At 35.6% G+C, this 24,157-nt stretch overlaps 1 protein-coding gene across 2 annotated transcripts; it reads left to right on the forward strand.

Annotated features, from left to right (window-relative positions):
- Positions 1 to 1,842: 1,842 nt before the first annotated feature.
- On the forward strand, positions 1,843 to 22,444 carry LOC149782704 (fatty acid hydroxylase domain-containing protein 2-like). Of its 2 annotated transcripts, XM_089934204.1 has the most exons (6): positions 1,885 to 1,991; positions 8,267 to 8,391; positions 9,326 to 9,447; positions 15,989 to 16,194; positions 17,765 to 18,037; positions 19,785 to 22,444. In XM_089934204.1, exons 2-6 carry the CDS (start codon positions 8,382 to 8,384, stop codon positions 19,906 to 19,908), a joined length of 735 nt encoding a protein of 244 aa, XP_089790330.1. In that variant the 5' UTR covers positions 1,885 to 1,991; positions 8,267 to 8,381; the 3' UTR covers positions 19,909 to 22,444. The 2 variants fall into 2 exon arrangements, with proteins under 2 accessions (XP_089790329.1, XP_089790330.1); XM_089934203.1 differs by lacking the exon at positions 8,267 to 8,391 and having other exon boundaries at positions 1,843 to 1,991.
- Positions 22,445 to 24,157: the final 1,713 nt, after the last annotated feature.

Genomic DNA, 24,157 nt, shown 5'->3' on the forward strand with positions numbered 1-24,157 from the left:
CACATCCGGATTATGCCATCCATCATGGTCAGCATAAACAATTTTGCCAAAAAATTCATACCGCACTGTTTCTTTTTTAAATATGTATATCTTTTCATTGAATGATCTTTATAAAGTTTAAATAATACTTATCAAAATAGTTATTATCTTGTGTTTAAACGAGTGATTATTGTGCATTATAGTAAAACTTTCTTTATATTTGTGCGTAATATTAAAAAAATCTCTTTACCTTTTTGTGTAATATTGTCAGGGGATCGTTAGATTAAACTGCATTGCAGGATATGGATAAGGTGCACTGCTTGTCAGTGTTTTAAATATGAAATCAATTATTTATGGATTAAAACTTTTTGTCTATGGCAGAGTTGTAAACGTTTATGTGCAATAAAAGAGTTTGTTGGTTGAAAACAAAATTATTTTCATCAGGGTGTTGTTCGTAAAATACATTGTGTGGGTGAATCACAATTATATGAAGTGGTCGTAAAGTAAAGATATTAATACTGAGTGTAGGACGTTGATCTCAAAATGTCTTGGTAGGCTGATGTTGATTAGGATTTTACTAAAAGACGAAACTGGTAGATACAATAGCAATGGATAGTGGTGACCTTACACATTTGTAAGAGTGGGTGCAATAGCATAGTGCGTTGTTCTCAAAATATTTGAATTCTGGAGTTGGCACATTGGCATCGGGTGTAGAACTGCCGCTCTTTCCCAGAAATGAAACCACTGGTAGGTGGAATAACATGGTTTTTTTGTGGTCCATTACCCCCCTTTCCCCATTAAAAATTGGCTTCTGCAATATCATACACTTGTGGTGATCGTAGAATAATATTTTTAATTCAGAAGGTTTTTACCATTTTTTCCCGATGGTTGGTGCAATAGAATATGACCGCTCCGTTGGCCTAAGTCGGTAGAGCGTCCGCCTTGGATGCGGGAGGTCGCGTGTACGAACCCCAGCTGAATCATCCATAAGACTTTTACAAATGGTACAAGCAGCTGCCTCGCTTGGCGCTCAGCGTTAAGAGGTTAGTGTTAGGACTGATCGGTCTGGTGTCAGGATAATGTGACCGGGTGGGACATCATGTTACATGTATGTGGCCCCAGTGCTAGACATCAATTTAAACTGCAACGCTACGGACATCGTACTGATATCGCTAAAATTGTTAAAGCTACGTTAAAACTACAACACACAAACACACGAATATACATGTAGTTCAATTGAAAAGAAAATAGTGTACGTTCGGCTATAATGGACCAGGAAGAACTCTTTCAACCACTATTATCATCCTACGGTGAATACAATGATTTGATAATGCCCATTTAGGAAATAATAGGGACGGTTAATTGTTATTTTGTTTTTTTTAAATGTAGTTATCACAGGCGTCATGTTACGTTATCAGCTTGTAAGATTACAAATATTAAGATCACTCCAGGTTTACGGGTACATAATCGGCTATTACATCAGATGGGATCTTTAAGTAAATGTCGCCAATTCTCTTGTTTCAGTTTTAAAATATTATAACGAAACAAAATAAAAAGCAACAACAAAGAAAAATAATGGAAAGACAGAAGAAAGTTGGATAAAATAATGAAGGAAGTACAAATGAAGGTCCTATAAAAAATAAATATATATGGATAGGTAGCCTGCTATATGTATATCCTATTTCTTATCAAGTGTCTTTCATTTGTTGAAAACTTGGAAAGCTTAAGCTAATTTCTCATTATATATCAAACGTGTCTATCCTGCTTCAAAAGCTTTCACGTTTGCGTTATCTAGAGCAAGTTACCTGAGCTGCCAAATTCAGTATCAATACCGTGTGAGTCTCTCTGAACCCTGACCGATAATATACCGGATTTGATATGAAACTGACACAAATCACGAGACTTCAACTTGTGCTTAGTGAAATAGGAACACAGTCATACGAACATGGAGACATACCCTGTTAACTTGTGGAAAGAATACACCACTATTCCTTTGTTCCGCCGTTTTCTCGGTAAGCTCGACAAGATTTTACCAACATTTGTAAACCATGATACATATCAGGGGTTTGTTTACTTTCAGCCAAAAAGAGTCTATTATGGAACTGGGTCAACCAACGGGAATAGTAGTAGTAGTAGTAGTAGTAGTAGTAGCAATACTACTACTACTACTAGTCAAACTTTCAGTATAGCGCTTTGAAAAAGATAAACAGTTCAATTACCTGGAATACAACTCCAGCGTAGACACTGAATGTATTTATGAAACGGTATCTCTCCATTAGCCACATATATTTATTTGTCGTTATTGTTGTTGTTGGGTTTAACGCCATTTTTCAGCACACGATAAGCTATGCATAGCGGCCAGTATTAATGGTGGAGGAAGAACCCGGGAAAACCCCGGGAAGAACCACCGACCCACGAGAAGCTACTGGCAAGGTTTCTCACATACCCACATTAGCCGAATCCTAAACTCGAACCCACGTTTACTGGCATGCAGTCACCTGATCTGGAAGCCGAGCAAGAGCCTAGCAAAGTCAAGTGTCCGTCTTACTTTGATTATCAAAAAATAGTAAAAGTATATAGGATTAATTTCAGCCAAATACGGGGATGGTGGTGGGTGAATGGGATAAGGATCATGGTACAGAGAACTTCCAAGGTTGTGCAAAAGATGCCGATCTGCTAATAAGTATGTCTGCCTTTTAAAAAGTTAAAATCCTATAAACACTTTTTTAAAATAGTAATCACGGGTGACCGAGTGTATAAAGTGCTCACTTTTATAACTCGTTGACTTCTCACCTATGTCTACGTTGGTTCGAGTCTCGATCTCTTCTAGGGTGGGTATGTGGGGCAGCATGCCAGTAGCTTCCCGTGGGTCGGCGGGTCTTCCAGGGGTTTTCCCGGTGGTTTCCTCTACCGATTATAATGACCGCCATATATCAATAGCCTATCAAGTGCTGAAAATGGCGTTAGACCCATAACAACAACAACAACAACAACAACAACTCTACTAATATGGAACAGAACTCGACCAAATTCGACACAAAGCATTAAAACATAACGGTCTTTGACGTTTACACAGAGTATACAGATTCACCGTATACTATAGTTACTATAGACATGGGATTAACTACTTTAAATTGTAATTAATTACTTTACAAATGCTCTTGCAAATGTTGATCTTGCAAATGTTGATTGCAGTTACAATTGCTCAAGTTTGGGCAACGTAAATGATTGGAGTACATTGAAAACTTGATTAAATTACATCGAGTAGATGATTTGAGTACGCCGAGTAATTTATTAGATTACATCGAGTAACTGACTAGATTTGATCGAGTAAATCATTACATTACATCGGTACTAATTGATTAGATTACACAGAGCGATTGATTAGATTACATTGAATTGATTAGATTAGTTTGTTAGCTCATTAGACCACACATAATAATTAATTAGATTACACTGAATAACTTATTAGATTACATTGTTTTTTTTCTAGTGAAAAAATTATATTTTGATCACTTTTTACTATATTTCGTTAGGAAATCAAACATTTCTGCGTAGTATGCAATTTAAGAGTGATGGAGTACTATCTACGTACTGTGTGCCTCGCTAAAAGTGTTTTACATTGTAAAGAAAAACATATAAATGCTCTTATTTAAAATGATTTTAATTTACAATATCAATTGATGACAGTTTGACCTCTGCTGCTAATTTGAAATATTCATGGGACAGTACTGGTCACGTGATATGTAACGATAATTAGTAGGCGCTGAATTCGTCGTTAATATCATCAGTTTTAAAATCTGTGCCAAAATGTATTATCTTGCATCCAAAGAAAACGTGTTTTTTTCTTTCTTTTTTCTTTTTGTCATACCATAAACTTGCAAATAACGGTTTCCTTTATTATTTAAGTGTAAATATATGGACTGGAGCCGTGTATTTGTGTTTTACAGTAATTTCGAGATATAGTTGGAATCGACTTCATATTTTGCAACGGGTTTTGTCTCTTCTGTGACGTCATTTTATACCATGCTAGACCACTACCTCCATTCTAGTCTCATTGTCACGTCCAGGACTCACGGTACTAATTGTTTGGAAAAATGAGAACCAGTCTATAAATGAGTGAAGATAAAATAGAGTATATATATGTTTGGCTGGCCAGAATTGGTTGATAATGAAATATATCTTTTTGCAAAAATATCTTTTGAGATATTATCCTAGTTGTAACTGATAAAAACCCACAGAGACATTGTTTTATTGATGGAATTTCACAGACGTAAGTTTGGAACACTCAGTACTTAAATTAGCACCTGCCTGTTTGGTGCGGATTTGACAGTACATATTTCAAACATGCATAGATCCAGGAAATACAACGACTCATATGGTTTTCTCTATATAAAAGCTGTCATTCAGGATGCATATATACTGATAAATATAGGTTTGGTTATGCGCACTATAAATTAAATGTTTAATTTTTATATCATGGTGTTTGCTTGCATAGGTTTACTATGGGAACTGAATTAGTACCGTGAGTCATATAGAGCGCCACAGCAAAACAGTGACATGTCGTGTTTGTCTGATCTGAATAAATTAATTTTCTGGCAATTTTCATTGCGTTGAAAAGGACAATTTCGATACATCTCAACTTTTAAATTCTGTTTGTACCAAGCGTTATATATTCCTTGTCCCGAGCAAGAGAACTCAGAAACTGGTGTACATTTTAACTCATCATTCAAAAATCCTTAAACTCTCTTGCTCGTCTCAGGTAAAACAAAAAGGTTTTGCTTTAGACAGTCGCTTGTATCATAGAACATGATGTCATCGTTTATATTACTGCAGCAGTTTTCTGTTTCAGCGTAAATGCACGATGCATCTGCGTGAATATGCGGTGTCTCATTCTAATGCCGTATTTGTTTTTAGCTCTGCTGATTATGGAAGAGTTTATGGGATCAGAAGAGCTTATTAGATGGTATGTTGTCCGTCTTCGTCCACTAGCACTAGCTATTTTTATCACTACATCTCCTAAAATACCCGGAATATTGCCATGAAGATACCATGGCTTAGTTGGTCTTAAATTAAACTAGAGCCTTTCAGACATCCAATATGACCGCCATAGTGGCCATCTTGAAAATCTTGTGATCGCTATTCCTCTTCAACGTAAAGTCATATTTCAATGGGATTTTCACCGGAAGACTTCTTATGATGACAAGTTGGTCCCTAATGAAAATGGTGTTAAATTTGGCTTCCACAGCAACCTTCTTTAAAATCGTGTTATTGCTATTCCTTCTGGATGGTCATATCAGCATGTTGTTTTCACGAAAAGAGTAGTGTTGATGTCTAGTTAGTTTGATATGAAAATGGTGTTGATCTGTTGTCCAATATGGCCATTACAGTGGTCATCTTGAAAATCTTGTAATTGTTAATTTTCTTGAAATAAAAGCAATATTGTCATTAGGTGTTTCACCAGAAGACTTCTTATGATGATTTGTGGGTTGTAAATTAAACTGGTGCCGGTTTGATATCTTGCTCAACGTGTTGTAGTGAAATTCACACAGCATCCATTTCGATACCTCTAACATAGTTAAACCATTACAGATCGGTGCGGATCGTTTGAATTTATTCTTTCTTCAGACTGACTAAACAATTATTGGCTATTGTATTTGAATGTTATATATATCTGTTTGTGATTTTAAGAACTGCAGTCATCCTTAGATATATTTTACTGTATTCCTATTTATGAGGGTTGCCATATGTTTTGTTAATTATGATTTGTTATTCAGTTTGAAATTCTTTTGTTGCGTTATGACTCAAACCGGTGCACAATGTATGATTCAGCAATGGTTGTTGTTCAAAGTAAGATAAATTTGTGTTTGTTATGTATATTTGATTGAATTTATATTTGATTTAATTTAACTGTTTGTAAGTTTTAAAATCTTTTTATGTTTAATTTCATTATATGTCAAAATAATGCAGTTTTGCTTACTAGGAACTTGATAATTATTCAGAAAATAGTTTGACCTTGACTCTTCAGTTGTAAACACCTAAATCTGACCTAGTTCCCGACATTGATTTCAGAAATCACTGAGACAAGTACACAACTTTTAATTTTTGAATCTTATTCGTAGAGTAAAATCCTTGGTTTTTGTCAAGGTCATACTGGGACTACGTGCTTTTAGACGTAAATACTTCTCGAAGATTCTGAAAAGTTGACCATCATCCGGGAATCTGTTATGCGTTTCAAGTTACTGTATAATCTTTAGTTATAGAGATAATTGATCAGTCGGGGCTTTTTATTTACACGGGAAAGTGTGTGTTTGTGATCATACATTTTCATTTTTATTCGAATTATTTGGATTCTAAATGGTAATTTTTTTTCCTGGAAATATTTGAGTGCTCATACAGAATTCTAGGACAAAGACATTCACTTAAATTTTATTCGGAATTCAAAAACAGGAATATTATTTTCTGTGGTTCACAAAGGACTGTGCACATCAACTCTATACTGACTACATTATACGTCATCGCCTTCCATTTTAGATTTGTCGTCGAGACTCGAAATTGAATTCATTAGAACATTTCATTACTAGGACTTCTAAACTTTAATTCGTGGATTATTCTTGGATTATTTTTGGATATGATTCTTAAAACCGTAAATTCTTATTTTCCAGGGAAATAAATTATTTGTTAATTTTGTGTTCATTCTTTCTTTTGTTACTGTTTATTCGAGCCTAAACACGTAACATAAGATTTTTTTCTGTTCCAGTTTTAAATCTAAACTGCAAGTAAAACATGATTTTTGTGTGTGTCAAAGTGCACTACAGTTTTGGTTCAATTGGTTTTCTATTCTTGCAATCATCAATTTCTTTTGAAAAAGACATAACACATGAATGTCTGAAATAATTGTTTTATGAAGCATGTGGATTATCCTTGAAGTACTCATTTAACTCAAATTTTAATATATAAAAATTGTCACTACTGTCAGGTATTTTGAGTGTTTTTGCTCGTATGCATCTGCTTTGGTGATCATTTGTCCATCTTGAGTTATAATCAGTTGTGTGTGTGTGTGTGTTTGTATATTTAACATAGCTTTAACAATTTTTCAGTCATATCGCTACGATGTCTGCAGTGTGACAATTTATAGTGATGCCTTGTACTGGGGCATCATGCCGCAGACATGTAGCATCATGTCCCACCCAGTCACATTATCCTAACACCAGGCCGACCATTCCTAATAACAACCTCTTAATGCTGAGTGCCAAGCGAGGCAGCTGCTAGTACCATTTTTATAAGCCTTTTGTATGACTCCACCGGGGTTCAAACCCGCGACCTCCCGCATCCGAGGCCTCACACTCTAACCACTAGGCCACCGAAGCGGTCTTTTATAAACAGGCATTTATTAGCTCATTCCAGTCATATAATGTATTGGTGTATAGGAACCTAACGAATGTAACTAGCCATGGTCTTTCTTACTCAGCTGCGCTCCGAGATATGAACCTCTTCATCGTGTCTAATCTTATCGTCATATCTTGCATAGTCGTTTTTCTTTCCATTCGCATATCTTTATGATCATAATAAATTGACCTCGTATTCCTGACTCAATCATCAGAAACATGTCATAATCTGTAAAAGGTTCCGAATCAGTACTATATCTATCTTAATATTCGATCACCAGGATTGTGTGATACTCTGACAACATTTGGTTATTGATGTGCAACGTTGGTTACCTAGGCTATTGGTGTGCGCCAGTGACGCACAGTCAACGCCTGGTTTGATGTAGCAAAACCCGAATTAAGTTCTGATGTTTGTTCAAAATCCCCAGTACAGAGTCCACTTTTTTCTACTGAGATGGACAAAGTTCTTAAAGAATTTGATTTTACTAACGTCGTTGTCAGAAACACACACTCAGTTTCTGGTCTTGGTTGGGCAGAACACCTCTTTAGATATTTTTCCTAAAAAGATTTACGCAACAATATGTTGGGAGTAATTTGATTGATATGGGTTTTGCAGAGATTGATTTAAGTTTCAGGAATTCTGATTTCGTATATAATGTAATTTTTATTTTTTATCTGCTGTCACAATTTGTCAGAATAGTAGGTGTGTCATTTAGATCCATTGTTTAAGTCAAATATATCTCTGAGCATACAAGACCTTTTCTGGGAAGCTTCCTAAAATAGAGAAATATTTTGTTTTAGGTCTTTAGGTCTTTACCTGTAAACTATTATAAAAAATTCTAACACAAAAAAAAAGAAATGAGAGCATGTGCTGTCTACAGTTCTCTTTTCCATTTCAGAATATATTGGTTGATTTCAGTTGCATTTGCCACGGTGAACTCGACGCTGCATTTTTGACATAGTGATAATAGTACGTGACGAACAATATATAGGGGACCACCTCACCTAAATTATATGCCAAATGGTGAGCCAGAAGTTTTAGGCCTTTGCTCGAATTGGCCATGTTTTCTTGACTTTGGTGTACCTTTGTTGTAAATATTTGTACCTCATTTTGTTTGAGAGGGACACAAAATCACATCATACCATGATCTTAATTTCAATGTTTTGTTTATCGTTGTGCAAAGGTTTTTGTTCAGTGATGCTGATTTGCTATTAAAATTTGGTTGGATTGATAACATGCAAAACTGATTTCATCTCAACAGCCACCAAACATAATTTAACCAAAATTTGACAGAGAGCAATCTGGCATAGATGGCTTTATGTATTTAACGTTGATATATTGTTAAGTATATTCGTTAAATGATAAATTACTAATTCTTAACAACCCAACATAAGTTGACTAGATTTCACTGAAAACTTCCTTGCTGTTCATGCTTCCATGTTTGCACAAATGATGATGATCTGCCATCTAATATAGGGTCCATTATTTTAAAAATACCATAATCCTTTAAATATAATGCATTTCTTTACTAGCTACCTTTGCATTCGACGTTTAAGTAGATGTAAGTCAGGTGGGTGATCTCAAGACATCATTGGCCTCTTGTTTTTACTGCATTATTCCCATTGTCTTTAGGAAGGGAATTCAGAATCTCGTTGTTTCTATTCAAGCAAGTCATTCCAAATATATATTACTCAATGTGCAGATAATTTTTTTGTTTTATCATAATTTAGGTCTTTTAGTTTCGATTAGATGTCCTCTAAGAGGTCTTTTGATACACTAAGACCTCTCCATGTTTAATCTGCAAGGATAGTTTTTAAACGTTTTTGTTTCACAAATATTTTCCTGCATCCTAAGATGTTACCAGACAGAATTAAGGAATAATATAAGGAGCCTTTCCTGTGCAATACTATAATTTACCATTCGACCAGCTGAAAATACACAGGATCTCTTGTTTCAGAGTTTCACTTAGTTTTTCTGTTGACGTACGGAATTATCGGCGGAGCGTTTCTGTTTGTGGATATTACAGGGCGACCAAAATGGTTCTTGAAGTATAAAACACAGCCAAACAAGAACAACCCGGTAAGATACGATACTTTGAAATTATGATGCGTGTATTGCTGGATATCGTGGGCGTCACCCACGTACAACACGAAACACTACATTGTATAGTGATACAGATACTATCATTTCGTTTAAATATTCCATATTTCTTAAATGATATATTGTATTGAAATTGATTTTCTGAAAAATGGAGGGAAAAATGCAATCTGTTCAGAAGATAGTTTTTTTTTCTTTTTTCTTTCTTGTATGATTTAACTACAGCAGCAGAGGGGGCGAACAGACCTTTTTGTTGAAACGTAACTTTGAAACTAAAACCTCAAAGGAAAAAAAAAAGGTCAATGACGCTAAACCAAAGCATCTAACTTTACCGAGAGTTTCTCTAATTGGGTTCGATTTTTTTGGTACTTTATTTTTGTCGTTAATGTTTTTCTAAATTTGTATGCGTGTTTTTGTTTACCCACCGGTCGTATCATTGAGGTCGCGCCCTCTCTGCTGCTACGTTTTTTGTTAAATTATAACGTTTCCTTCAGTGTATATGATCATAAAACTTACATATCTGTTTTGTCGGACATATCATTCCGAAAAAAAGAAACGATCAAAATTGAAATCAAATATAATTCAGACCGATGATAAACTACAAGAGATATTTGAAGTTTCCTCAGACTGAAAAAGATTTTGCTAGAAATTATTCCAAAATAATTTTGTCAGGAGAATTGTTCAGAGGGATTTTTGATAGTAGGGTTAGAACAGCATGTATGAATATAACAGATAGATGTATTGCAGAATACAGTTCAAGGGAAATAAATAGCATCAAGTTTGCTTGGCATTGAGTTGTATAAGATCAATGAATCATTTGACGGCCTTAATTATTTTAAAACATCTAACGGTTCTTTCTAGTTAATATTTAGAGCAGGCGATAAACGATTAGAGGAGTGGGTTAGTGATCCATTTATTGGTTTATTTAAGAATGCAGTAAACAGCCTTCCAGAGAAGAGAAGAATACAACTATTGCAGCGCTTATACTAACACACATCTGTCAATTTATCATTCTGAGATTTCTATTATTTTTGAGGAAACGTCTAAAATCGTATAATAAATATAATTTTTAGAAGTTTCCTCAAACACAAAGTATGTAAGTACTTTTGTACCGGGGCGAAATTTCAAGATAGAATGATTATTTTATCAATTTGGGACTTCTATCATTTTTGGCGAATCTTCCAGAATCAGTATATATAGGAAAAGGGAAGTTTTCCCACCCGCAATGGAATACAAGTAATTTTTTGCCGGGGCGAAATTTCAAGATAGAATAATTATTTTGTCAACCTGGGACATCTATCATCTTTGAGGAAATTTCTAAAATCTTATATATACTCCGGCTTCGAATGTGTGGCTGAATGTAACAGCTCGTGTATCAACGTTCTGATGATTTATATCAGCGAAATCTTTTCTCTTTTATTTTGGATCAGTAGCAGCATGATAATATCTGGTACTATAATCTGCATGCTGAATTCGTTTTGCAAGACCTTCTACAGAATATTGTGTGTTAGATTTGTTATGAGAGAATCCTGCTACACGGTTTCCTGATTAAGTTGTTTTAGAAGATGTGCTAGATTATCCTTATGAGACATTTTTACGATGAATTTTTTGTCATGATCCGGTTTGTAGTTGTTGATAACAGATTTCATTGTTGATCTCTTCGTCTCATCACGCAACAATTTTAGATCATCATTATCCTCGTCGGCATCACGAATTATCAATCTTTTGCATGTAGAAACCAACCCCGCGAATTTATCCCATCGCTCGTGGCTGAATTTTACCGATTAGAACTGCTGTCTTCGAATTCCGTGCCATTCATCGACAATCAATACGTCCGGAACTCCCTTTATCCGATGCAACGATTCCCACTGAACTATAACCCTCCTTTTATCGCCCATCTTGAATATAATATCACCGGTAATATCAGAATAAGATTCGATATTATAATCGGCTCTTATTTTCTCAGTAAATGTCTTTCTGTAGCTGACAACAGCTAGTGATTTTTCTTCTGGTACAGATTTCCGTGCTGCCTCGGATTTTGCCATACCACATACTTATCCATCAAGATGATCTTCTTCATATATCACTCGGGATCCTGGTCCTTGTTCATGTGCAGGTGCTGCAGTATATACATGATCTATACGATTCCTTCTGGAAAATATCCAGGATAGTCTCGTCTGAGATAATTTGATCTCATTTTATATTTTATGAAGTCTGGATCTCTTTGTTCTTGCAAATTATCAACGACTTGTGATATTGCTGCATTATTTAACTCTCCGTTCAAATATTTATTGATTTCCTCATCAATGTCACGAGTAACAGTTATCCGTTGGCCAGGACTTCTAGGACAAATTACAACGTAACAATCCGAGTAAATACTGATAAGGCAGTTATCACATTTATCCTCAATACGGTCATAATAACCATTATATCCATGTCGACTGTCGCAAATGTTACAACAATGGCCTGTCTTTCTTGATACGGTAAGTCTGTTTCCGCTTGACGAAGTAATGCTGATTAGTTGATCTGGCTGTCCTGTCAACGAACAGGATATTCTGATCATATCATCTTGTGAAATCTGATCACAATCGATAAATTTATTTTCTTCGTTTTCATCTTTATCGATTTTTATACTTTTTTCCTGGATTGATGTTGGACAAACAAGTTGTTCAGATGCGGCGAATTTATCCTTGTGTGATATGAGAGTTTTACATAAACTCGTTTGACCTGACTTGTGTGACCTTGTATCGGAAAGTTTTATACTATGAATCCCAGCCATGTTGGATTTTTTTCTTCATCGGCAGCTTTATTTAGTAGTTCTTTATGTCTTTCGAAAGATACATGTGTCGATTTATATAGTATATGATATCCTTTATTAGTCTCAAACAGAAAGACTTCATCGGCAGGACAATCAAGTAATCGCGAGGAATATTCAATAACCTCATCGGTATTTATTTTCTAATCACTTGGTTTTATTTCTGTTTCTTTATAAAGATACACTAACTTCTAGTATTTGTATTGTATTATCAAGATCAAACACAGGATATCTTTTTCTGTTTGTTGGGATGGTTTCAGTGACGGATGATTGCCTAGCGAATTCATCAGAGATAAAATCAAAGTCAATATCAGAAGTAAAAACATAAAAATTTATCGAAATGCTGCATTATAATTCCTTGTAATATATAATCATATTTCAGGGAAATATATACTGCTTCTTGTTTATTATCAAAATAAATTGTATTGCTGAGCAAATCAACATATCGTAAATAATATTCGCGTAAATGAAACCAATCGAATTTAGCTACATCACGTAATTCAACATCAGGCTTGTTTTTAAACACTTTACGTATATCATTGGGATTCAACCCCAAACAATCAATAAAATCAGAATTATCTTCCAGGCTGGTGATTTTCTTATTATCAAGATTTTTTAAATACTATTATTTAAATCTGTAATGTATATAATTTGTTATATCATTATTCAGCGGACAATCAGCTGGAATTATCTCGCAAATGATATCGCATTTATGATCGTTTTCTTGGGCATCCATGCCCTGTAATTCCGTATTTTGATTCATTATATAATCTATTGTTTAATTAGGAGTTTTATAAATAAATTTCAGACACAATTATATATAATTTGAATTTAAAAACAAGGAAGATATATATAATGCCAACTCCCATGTTAGCGACAAATGCAAATGGCTCCCACAAGGATCAGCAGAATTATGCGGGAAATAGTTATGGTGATTTTTGTGGAACACATTCAGTATTATCAAGAAAGAAAAATTATACAGGACCTAAACCGTGTGTAAAATGCAAAAAAGGAGTGAGGGGAAAATTTCAACTTTGTACTGATTGCGGTGGAAGTAGATATAGATCGTTGGTTGATTATTACGTCAGAAAAGAAAAAGAAAACCCTCCAACGACTGAGGAGTTTTTAAAACAACGCGAACGTAAATTATCTTCTTAATTAAGATAGATTTTCTAATAAAAAATACTCACACTGACGATAGAAGTCCCAGATTGATGAAAAAATCTTTCTATCTTGAGACGCCCTTAGTGTCAAATACTTGTATACCTTGTGTTTGAGGAAACTTCCTTTTTGTTATATATATATATATATATATATATATATATATATATATATATATATATATATATATATATATATATATATATATATATATATATATATGCATGTATATATAATGATTTAGAAGTTTCCTCAAAAATGAAAGAAGTCCCAGATTGATAAAATAATTATTCTATCTTGATATTTCGCCCCGGCAAAAAAGTACTTGTATACCATTGCGGGTGGGGAAACTTCCCCTTTCCTATATATAACGATTCTGGAAGATTCGCCAAAAGTGATAGAAGTCCCAAATTGATAAAATAATCATTCTATCTTGAAATTTCGCCCCGGTACAAAAGCACTTGCATACGTTGTGTTTGAGGAAACTTTTAAATTTTTTTTATTAATTATACGATTTTATAAGTTTCCTCAAAATAGTAGAAACCTTAGAATGATAAATTGACAGATGTGTGTTAGTATAAGCGCTGCAATAGTTGTATTCTTCTCTTCTCTGGAAGGCTGTTTACTGCATTCTTAAATAAACCAATAAATGGATCACTAACCCACTCCTCTAATCGTTTATCGCCTGCTCTAAATATTAACTAGAAAGAACCGTTAGATGTTTTAAGATAATAAAGGCCGTCAAATGATTCATTCATCTTATACAACTTAATGCTAAGCAAACTTGATGCTATTTCCCTTGAACTGTATTCTGCAATACATCTATCTGTTATATTGATACATGTTGTCCTAACCCTACTATCTAAAATCCCTCTGAACAAGGGCCCCCGAGTGGTCGAGTGGTTTAAAGCGCTCACCGTTCCGGATTACTGCCATCTCACCTCAGCATGGGTTCGAGTCCAAGGCTCGGCTAGCGTCGGTACCTGGGAAATCCTGCCAGTAGCTTCCCGTGGGTTGGTGGTTCTTCCCTGGGTTTTCCAGGGTTCTTCCTCCACCAGTTATACTGGCCGACATGTATAGCCTATCTTGTGCTGAAAAATGGCGTTAAACCGTAGAAAAACAACAACAATAACAACCCCCTGAACAATTCCCCTGACAAAATCTTTTATAATAATTTCTGGCAAAATCTTCTTCGGTCTGCGCAAACTTCAAATATCTCTTGTTGTAGTTTATCATCATTCTGAATTAGATTTATTTCAATTTTGATCGTTTCTTTTTTTCGGAATGATATGTCCGATAAAACAGATCTGTAAGCTATATGATGATATACACTGAAGGAAGCGTTATAATTTAACAAAAAATGTAGCAGCAGAGAGGGCGTGACATCAATGAGATGTCCGGTGGGTAAACAAAAACGCGCATACAAATTTAGTAAAACATTAACGACAAAAATAAAGTACCTAAAAATCTAACCCAATTAGAGAAACTCTCGGTAAAGTTAGATGCTTTGGTTTAGCGTCAGTGACCTTATTTTTTATTATTTTCGTATGAGGTTTTAGTTTTCAAAGTTACGTTTCAACAGAAGGTCTGTTTGTCCCCTATGCTGCTACTACGCGTAACTAAATGGTTTCATGTGATGAATGGTTAAGTTATGCTGTGTCATAACAGAACTACAGACACGCCATATTACCTAGCCAAACTTTTCAACGACCAAGGCTACTGTCGGTAAGACCATTAAACTCCAGTTCAGCCTCGTTTTGAAACGTCATTATGTTACTTTAGAAAATAAACTTTTAAGAAAGATAGATAACTTTAATATGACTACAATGAATATCGAGCTTAACCATTACATGACATTTTATCTTGTACAACTGGAGAATTCTTTAGAAAATTAGTTGAAATAAAGAATACTTTTCCTGCAAAATTCCAAGAGATTTTAATTTGTGGTGGTAGTGGCATCGGATCTATTCGATGAAGTATTTTTGGTGTTACATTGCAATAATCTTATTGGATCGTGTGCGATGTTAACCACGCCCGAAAAGAGGAACACAATTGATCACGTTACTATTAATTTACGTGTGACGCATGATATCCTTTGTCAAATATGTTGAATCTATCAAGTGGGATAAACAATGACAGTAATAATTAGCTTTTATGAAGTAATTAATTAGTGGCTTTAAGCACAAGCAACTCTTTATTAGAGGCCTCCATGGACTTATAAAATCAGATTCCAGTATGAAAGACGTTGCTTGACATTGTACTTAATGTCTCGAATGCAGATAACACATTGTGTACTTCAGGACAATCTGATTCTTCCTAGTATGTAATACTTACCGTTTTTACCCCCCCCCCCCAAGAAATTGGAATAAAGAGATTTGCATTTTATTGTTAATGTAATCGAATATATATAATTATCAAGAAAATCAGCTTGGTTCACTGACGTAAAGTCGTAAGTTCTCACATGAGTGTTTTCAATTGAAATGTATTCTACAAAATGTTTTTGCAAAAATGTCACATACATTCTTCTGCCTTTTTTAATTGCTGAAGATTAAGAAAGAAGACCTAGCTAAGCTGCTCCGGACAATAACATTCAACTTCATAGTCTGTGGAATTCCGTTTTCCCTTATTCACTTCCCATTCCACCGGTGGCGGGGTAGCGACCTGACCTTAACATTTCCAGACCTCCCAAGATTGCTACTGCACCTAGCCGTTTTCGCTGTGGTGGAGGAAATCACCTTCTACTACTCACACAGGTATGTCAGACAGGCTGTGATTGATAAGATGATCTGCTACAGATCGCACAGGTACGTGAAGTAGGCTGTGGTTGGGGATATTATTTTCTACTACCCACACAGGTATGCTAAAGTGGAAGAGACCATCCTGTACTACATACTCATCCTGTACTACATACTCATGCCTGTCAGGCAGGCTGTGGTGAAGAGATCGTCTTCTACTACTTTCCAGGTATGTGAGGTATATAGAAGTGGAGGAGGTCATCTACTACTATTCACTATTCACGCACGTATGCCAGACTGGCTGTCGAGGAGAAACTGCTACTACTCCTCCCACAGGCCTATCAGATATGCCAAAGTGGAGACAGTAATCCTCTAATAGTCACACAGGCCTATCAGATACGCCAAAGTGGAGACAGTAATCCTCTAATAGTCACACAGGCCTATCAGATATGCCAAAGTGGAGACAGTAATCCTCTAATAGTCACACAGGCATGTGAGATATACCAAAGTGGAAACAGTCATATTCTTCTACTGACTCAAGTATGCCAGGCATGCTGCAGTGGAGTCACGCACATTCTACCCGTCACACAGGTATGTCAGATAGGCCAAAGTCCAGACAGTAATCCGCTACTAGTCACACAGGTATGTCTGATACGCCAATGTGGAGACAGTAATCCTCTAATAGTCACACAGGCATGTGAAATACGCCAAAGTCGAGACAGTAATCCTCTACTAGTCACACAGGCATGTCAGATATGCCAAAGTGGAAACATTCATATTCTTCTACTCATTCAAGTATGCCAAGCAGGCTGTAGTGGAGTCACCCACATTTTCCCCAACACAGGTATATCAGATAGGCCAGAGGGGAGACAACCATCTTTCGCTACTCACTCAGACCTGTCAGGCAGGCTCTAGAGGAGCAAAACACCCTCTGCTAGTCACACAGGTACGTCAGACTGGTAAAGTTGGAGGGGGTCGTCTTCAGCTACTCACTGCGGCATGTTAGGCAGGCTATGGCAGAGTCAATCGCATTTTATTACTCACACTGATGTGCCAGATAGGCCACAGTCGTGGATGCCATCTTTCACTACTCACTCACGCGTATGCCAGACAGTAACGGCTAAGAATAAATAGAATGCATAACAAATGCTGATGCATTATCACTAGCTTAGAGCCTTTATATTCGTCGTTTTAGCGTTAAAAGTTTTCTTTCTTTCCAACGCGTTTTCTCCGTCTTTGTCATTGTTGGCATATAGTCACTACTTAACTCTTAAATTAACTCTTCACACAAAAGCTCTAAGCTGAGGAGAGATGTTCTTGTAATATACCAAGCCTCTGCTTTGTGATTTTTTAAAATATTCAGCATGATAATTATTCCTCTGACTCTTTATTATGTTGGAGATGCAACATTTAGATATATTCAGAGGAGGAAGATGAGACTTTTGATAATAAGTTAGCGATCTGAAAAGAGAATCGAAAGGAACATATTCCGTGATTGGTCATTATAGTGTCATTCATTTAACATTATGATTTCGTATCGGATGCTGGTTTTTATTATGTTTTGCTGATTCTACATTTTGGTTTACAGACTGCTGCATTCCAGATTCCTGTATTCGCGGGTTCACAAGAAGCACCATGAGTTCACAGCACCTATTGGGCTGGCCTCTATATATGCCCATCCGTTGGAGTTTGCCTTAGGAAATCTGACTACTGTTGCGTCAGGGCCGTTGCTACTCGGATCAGACCACGTGACGACCATGATATGGCACATCGTTGCTATTGCTATGACAATCGTTCACCACAGTGGATATCATCTGCCGTTCCTGCCTTCTCCGGAGTTCCACGACTTCCATCACTTGAAGTGAGTGCTGACAAACTATCTGCATAATCTATTAAACAATATGATACAGTTTGATTTATAATATTCTTTCGCAGTCGGAAGCGTTGCAACGTGTTCTAGATACACTTTGTTTAGCTATCTGACACATTGAGATAGGGTCTAAACGAATTTAGTGTGTATGTTCTGCCTTAGCATGTTTTATAATTTTGTGAGGAGAGTGCTTCGACGTTTATAACACTTGTAAAGGAGTTGGTTTTAATCTTAATCTGGTCAGTCAGGTGATTGATACTTATTTAAGAGACGGGGACTCGAAAGTCCAGACTTTTCAGGGACTTGCAGTTCATTCTGTCTTGCATCACATTCGGATCACATTCATCGTTTCGAATGTGTCAGAATTAATTCTTTTTGAAGATTGAGAGTACAGAAATGAGCAAATGAAATAAGTTACTACTGGCCACGAGGTTCTGTGGTGACTTGAACACGTGCTCGATTCTCATTCTAGATTTTCATGTACGTGGATTCAAATTTTCACATTTACTAAATGCGTAGTCTGCTAATACAGATTAGTGAAGAGACTAAAGTTCTCATTGCACAAATCCGTGTAGAGTTCACAGAGAGGCTGTACGTTAAACCTTGTGCTCTATCGCACGACTGATTAGTAAAGAAAGTTTCTGATTTATAAGTCACCAAACTGGCACTATTTCAATACTCAGTGTGGGAGTCTCCGGAATAGAACACAAACATTTACGCAGAAACACAGCTTTGAACGATTCAAAGCCACGAAGCTTTTCCATTGACAAATAATGGAATGGCTAGACACAAACCTAATTAGCTTCATGACCGAAGACAGTTAGGTTTAAGAGCCATCTTACACGAAACATTGTGGGATAAATTGTAACAGTGAAAGTAACCAATTAAGCAATTTATTTAAGCTTGCAGCTTGCCGATTGAGGAACTCAACGTAGAAGTCCGAATGTTAAAAAAATACACTAATATTTTTGTTATTAGATCTGGTGCTCACAATTCAGGTATACAGTTAGAGTAGATGCAAACACTCAGGTATACACATAGAGCAGATGCTAACAAGTCCGGGAGACAGAACAGGTGCACACATGTCAGACATTCAGTTAAAGCAGGTGTTCACAATTCAGGCATATAGACAGAGCAAGTGCTTCCACGATAGACATACAGTCTGAGCAGGTGCACACACGTCAGACATTCTGTTAAAGCAGGTACAAGAATACAGTTAGAGCAGGTGCACACACGTCAGACATGCAGTTAGAGCAGGTGTTCACAATGTAGGCGTACAGAGCAGGTGCTCACAAACTAGACATACAGTTAGTGCAGATGTACACACGTCAGGCATACTGTTAGAGCAGATATACACGTCAGACATACAGATACAGCAGGTGTTTACAATTCAGACATCTAGACAGAGCAGGTGCTCCCAAGCTAGCTATACAGTTTGAGCAGGTGCACACACCTCAGGCATACTGTTAGAGCAGATGCTCACATGTCAGACATACAGCTAGAGCAGGTGCTCAAATGTCAGGCATATTCGCTCGTCCCTGCGACAACGATGAATGCCTTACATAGCTAAATTCTGCATTCATTTATATCGTGCAAGGAAGGAGATTATTGTATTTAATTTTTTAGAAATATGAAGTAATAGGGTTAGGACTTGGGACGGCTGACATTAACATCTGTTTATAGTTAATAAGGATAGTACATTCACACAGTCCAAATGTTATGTGCTTTGTCATTCCAGTTTTGTGGGAAACTATGGCGTTCTTGGCATCTTGGACTGGTTTCATGGTACAGACACAGCGTTTCGAAAGAGCAAACACTTCCAGAGACATCGTGTAATTTTCAGTGCCGATGAAATGCGTTAGAATAAACGTTTTCAGCCTACGAGTCGAAGCGCGACGTGCAAACTGTGGGACGTCTTGTGCGGATAGGCATTGCCGTGTCAACTGAAGATGCAATCATGCAAAATGTTTCTTGAGCAGAACACATCGAATTGAATGATTTCTTGTTACGTCGAGAGGTTTTCAATTTTAAGATAATTAAGTTCTATAAATTTTGGAAACTTATAAGGCTAGACAGATCCAACAGTTTATAATGAATTCTTGCACAGAAATGATAAAATCATTGCATACTAACAAAAGTTATTATCTTTTTCAAGAAAAAACAGAATGTAATATCGCCAGATTATATGCGTATCGAACAATAACAAACTATCCTGCCTCATACGTTTTGGTTTACTTTCCATCAGTCAATAACTGGAAACAATATCTTGTTCTATTTATAGCAAAATACCACCATAATATGTCCATGTGATTATTAGGAAAAATATTAATTGTCTTTGGATAATAGAACAGAAACTATTTCAGCACCAACCCACAATTGATTAAATGGCCTGTATCTTATAGTAGATGAATTTGCTGTGTGTGTGTATGTGTGTGTGTGTGTGTGTGTGTGTGTGTGTGTGTTAACTCTTTTGTAAATTGCAATATTAAAGTTGTAACTAAAGTGCGATGATTAACCTTACACTATAGCCGATACTGTGAAAACAAAGGGCTGACATTAGAGGGATTATCGATAAAAATGCGAAGTGTTGATACTGTGAAAACAAAGGGCTGACATTAGAGGGATTATCGATAAAAATGCGAAGTGTTGATACTGTGAAAACAAAGGGCTGACATTAGAGGGATTATCGATAAAAATGCGAAGTGTTGATACTGTGAAAACAAAGGGCTGACATTAGAGGGATTATCGATAAAAATGCGAAGTGTTGATACTGTGAAAACAAAGGGCTGACATTAGAGGGATTATCGATAAAAATGCGAAGTGTTGATACTGTGAAAACAAAGGGCTGACATTAGAGGGATTATCGATAAAAATGCGAAGTGTTGATACTGTGAAAACAAAGGGCTGACGTTAGAGAGATTATCGATAAAAATGCGAAGTGTTGATACTGAAGCTTAGACTTTTCTAGCTACACCATTGATGCAACTGGCTGGGAAACTTTGAGTGGGATGCCAACATCCGGGCAAGATATATATCAGAAAGGGCCTGAAAACATTAAACACGCTTACTTAACAAACGAGAAAATATTTAGTGGAGTTGAGAAAATATGTACAGTTCAGACCACAAGTGTGATCCTGAAAATCTTAGGATCATTCACAGTTTTACAAAGGAATACATATACTTAAAATATTCACATACGGTAGTAAATAAATACAACATTATATGTGGGTTTCTTTTAATTATACATGTTTCTGAAAGTTTGGATTTTGTCCAAATCTGTTTCACAACAATTCACTTGACCACCGCGTTGACACACGTGACAGTTGTTAAATAAATGATTAAAGGATGATATATAGAACTAGCTTTGTGGTCAACAATCTGTGACAAATACAACCGTTTGAAAAAATATAACAGATAAAATTTGTTGAATTAATTTGCTTTGAATATCATCAAAGTCTTAGCAAAATTCATGGGGAATTTTTGTACATTTCTTACTGACGGAAACTATTTACATACCGGTACAGTGAAAAATTATTGACCACGGTAAAAAAATATCTCAAAATACCGGTATTCAGAGAATACGTCACACATCGAATATATATATATATATATATATATATATATATATATATATATATATATATTATATATATATATATATATATATATATCGGAATCTACCGATTACTTTTTTCAGGTGTATTAAGAATTACACAAACGACAACATAACAAATCACACTTTCTGCTACTATGATACGAAATACAGTAGTGATGAAACGTTTCCTATTATGATACGATATTAGTATTACTGATTTGTTGTTTATTATGATACGATATTAGTATTGCTGAGATGGTTTCTATTATGGTACGATATAAGCATATGGTACGTTATTAGCATTGCTGACAATTAATCTATTATGGTACGATATTAGTTTTACTGAGAAGTTTCCTGTTATGATATATTAGTCTGACAGAGAAGGTTTCTATTATGATACGGTATTTATATTCTTGAGAAGTTTCCTGTTATTATACAATATTAGTATTACTAAGAAGTTTTCCATTGTGATACGGTATTTATATTCTTGCGAAGTTTCCTGTTATTATATAATATTAGTATTACTGAAATGTTTTTCATTATGATATGGTATTTATATTCTTGAGAAGTTTCCTGCTATTATACATTATTAGTATTACTGAGAAGTTTTATTTACGATAGGATATTTATATTACTGGGAAATGTGCTATTATGATATGATGTTAGTATTACTGAGAAGTTTACTGTTATTCCTTTCCTAGAAGCATTCGATTTACTCATTTAACAATATGCACTACTGATAGTTCTTTACTTATGTACTGAAACCACACAGTCGATTTTTAAAAATAAATATTTGCATAATATTGTCTGTTCAATATATTTATGATTCTAAACAGGCGTCTTGGAAACTACACACTTAAACTTAATTATATTCCATTGCCACGGTACACATCCATATGCACATGCAAACATAAATACTTGTTCATGTACATACACTAGCACTTGAATGTAATCAATCACAGGAAGCAATCACCATTATTGAACAGAGACGCCTTACAAGAAGTCTTTAATAAAGAGAATGCTGCCATTATATTGACATTAAAAACATTAGGCACCATGGCTTCAAACATTACAGAGGATGAATTGATCTATGCTTTTTAAAGTGTTAAAAGTACAGTAAATAACTGACACCCAAGAGGGTCCTTATGGATGGGTGAAAGGAAATGCAGTCATGCCTTATGCCATCAACATATGTTACGGTAATACAGAAATATGTAACAAAAGGAGAGATGCAATAGTCTATAAAAATACAGTGATAAAGAAAAGAATTCAGACAAGTATACCAAAGAAATGTCAAAGAAATAAATCAGAAGGCACGCACTCTAAGTCCAGAGAATGTAAGTATTTTACGAGTAAGTACAGGTAATATGCATGCAGAACGAGATGACCAATCACTGCAAGATATTGTGCAAAACTACAATGCACGCAAAGTATATGTCGAAATAGACATATATATTATTACCAACGCAATGCAGCGTTGAACTAGATGATAGCAAACGTTAAAATTTTGAACTAAAGAGGTCCTAATATAACAGGCAATATGTAGGGCACTCGACCAAGGCCTTAAGACATTTAGGTAGAGAGAACAGTGACTCCGATGTCATAGTAGTAGGAATGCATCAGAGCTTTCTTAGATACAGGCAGTTGTGCCGGCACTGTTAATGACAAATCTACAAGAAACATTTGTCTCTTCTGAAATTGCAACCGACTGGACAAAGTTTGAATATCGAGGGTGCTCATGGACACAGTCGCCCATATTCAGGATTCTAAGAAGCTAATTTGGTAGTGAAATACATTGTTTGTCGTCCCTGAAAACACATGTAGTGAGAAGTGTACCTCATTTACTGAACCAACATTTATCACAGATCGTCACTATATTGTGTTACATATATCTGATGTAATTCATATTTATTTTATTTTAATTGTTTGTCAGTTTTAATTTTTTTCTATTATATGCTCTTATAATATAAATTTATTCACTGGAGATGATAGTTTGCCAGAAAATTGGTTGACCTGAATTATTGTTTTTGCAGACACCAGGTGCTGATCTAAAACTCGACCTTGTTTCAGAATTTGTAGCAACCTTCGTAAACAAGTTCTATTTTATTTTAATATGATTGGTTTTCGTCAGGGTCATTTTTGGTGTACGTGACATAAACACAATCAGGGAACCTCCTTCGATTTCGCAATTGCGGTTTTTCCATTATTGCTAATTTGTTAGTTTTAATAGAGATGCGTAGAGAGAGATTTCTCAATTTTTTTTACACTGATGTCAAGTTATTTTGTTGTAGCCATATTTTGAGTTATACTTCTCTTCAGATTCGTTGCATTTCAAAAGGATTAATTCTGTTTTCTCTGGAAATATTTTGAGGAGTGCTTTAATTGCTTACAAATTTAATTTGGATTTCCAACACCGGAGTGTCATTATTTGTATTTCTACAAGGAACTGTAGATAAGCACAATGCTGACTACAGCATACGTCATCGTCATCCATCTTTGATTTTCCATCAGGATGC

The sequence above is a fragment of the Sinohyriopsis cumingii genome, chromosome 15 (genome assembly GCF_028554795.1).
Source record: "Sinohyriopsis cumingii isolate HCF-2022 chromosome 15, ASM2855479v2, whole genome shotgun sequence".
Taxonomy (NCBI): domain Eukaryota; kingdom Metazoa; phylum Mollusca; class Bivalvia; order Unionida; family Unionidae; genus Sinohyriopsis; species Sinohyriopsis cumingii.

Excerpts from the sequence above, each read along its gene's own strand:
- LOC149782704 (XM_089934203.1), top strand. The coding sequence starts at position 1,925 with ATGGAGACATACCCTGTTAACTTGTGGAAAGAATACACCACTATTCCT. Across the intron at positions 1,992-9,325 it reads TTTGTTCCGCCGTTTTCTCG|AGTTTCACTTAGTTTTTCTG; the intron begins GTAAGCTCGACA and ends CTCTTGTTTCAG. Across the intron at positions 18,038-19,784 it reads CACGACTTCCATCACTTGAA|TTTTGTGGGAAACTATGGCG; the intron begins GTGAGTGCTGAC and ends TTGTCATTCCAG.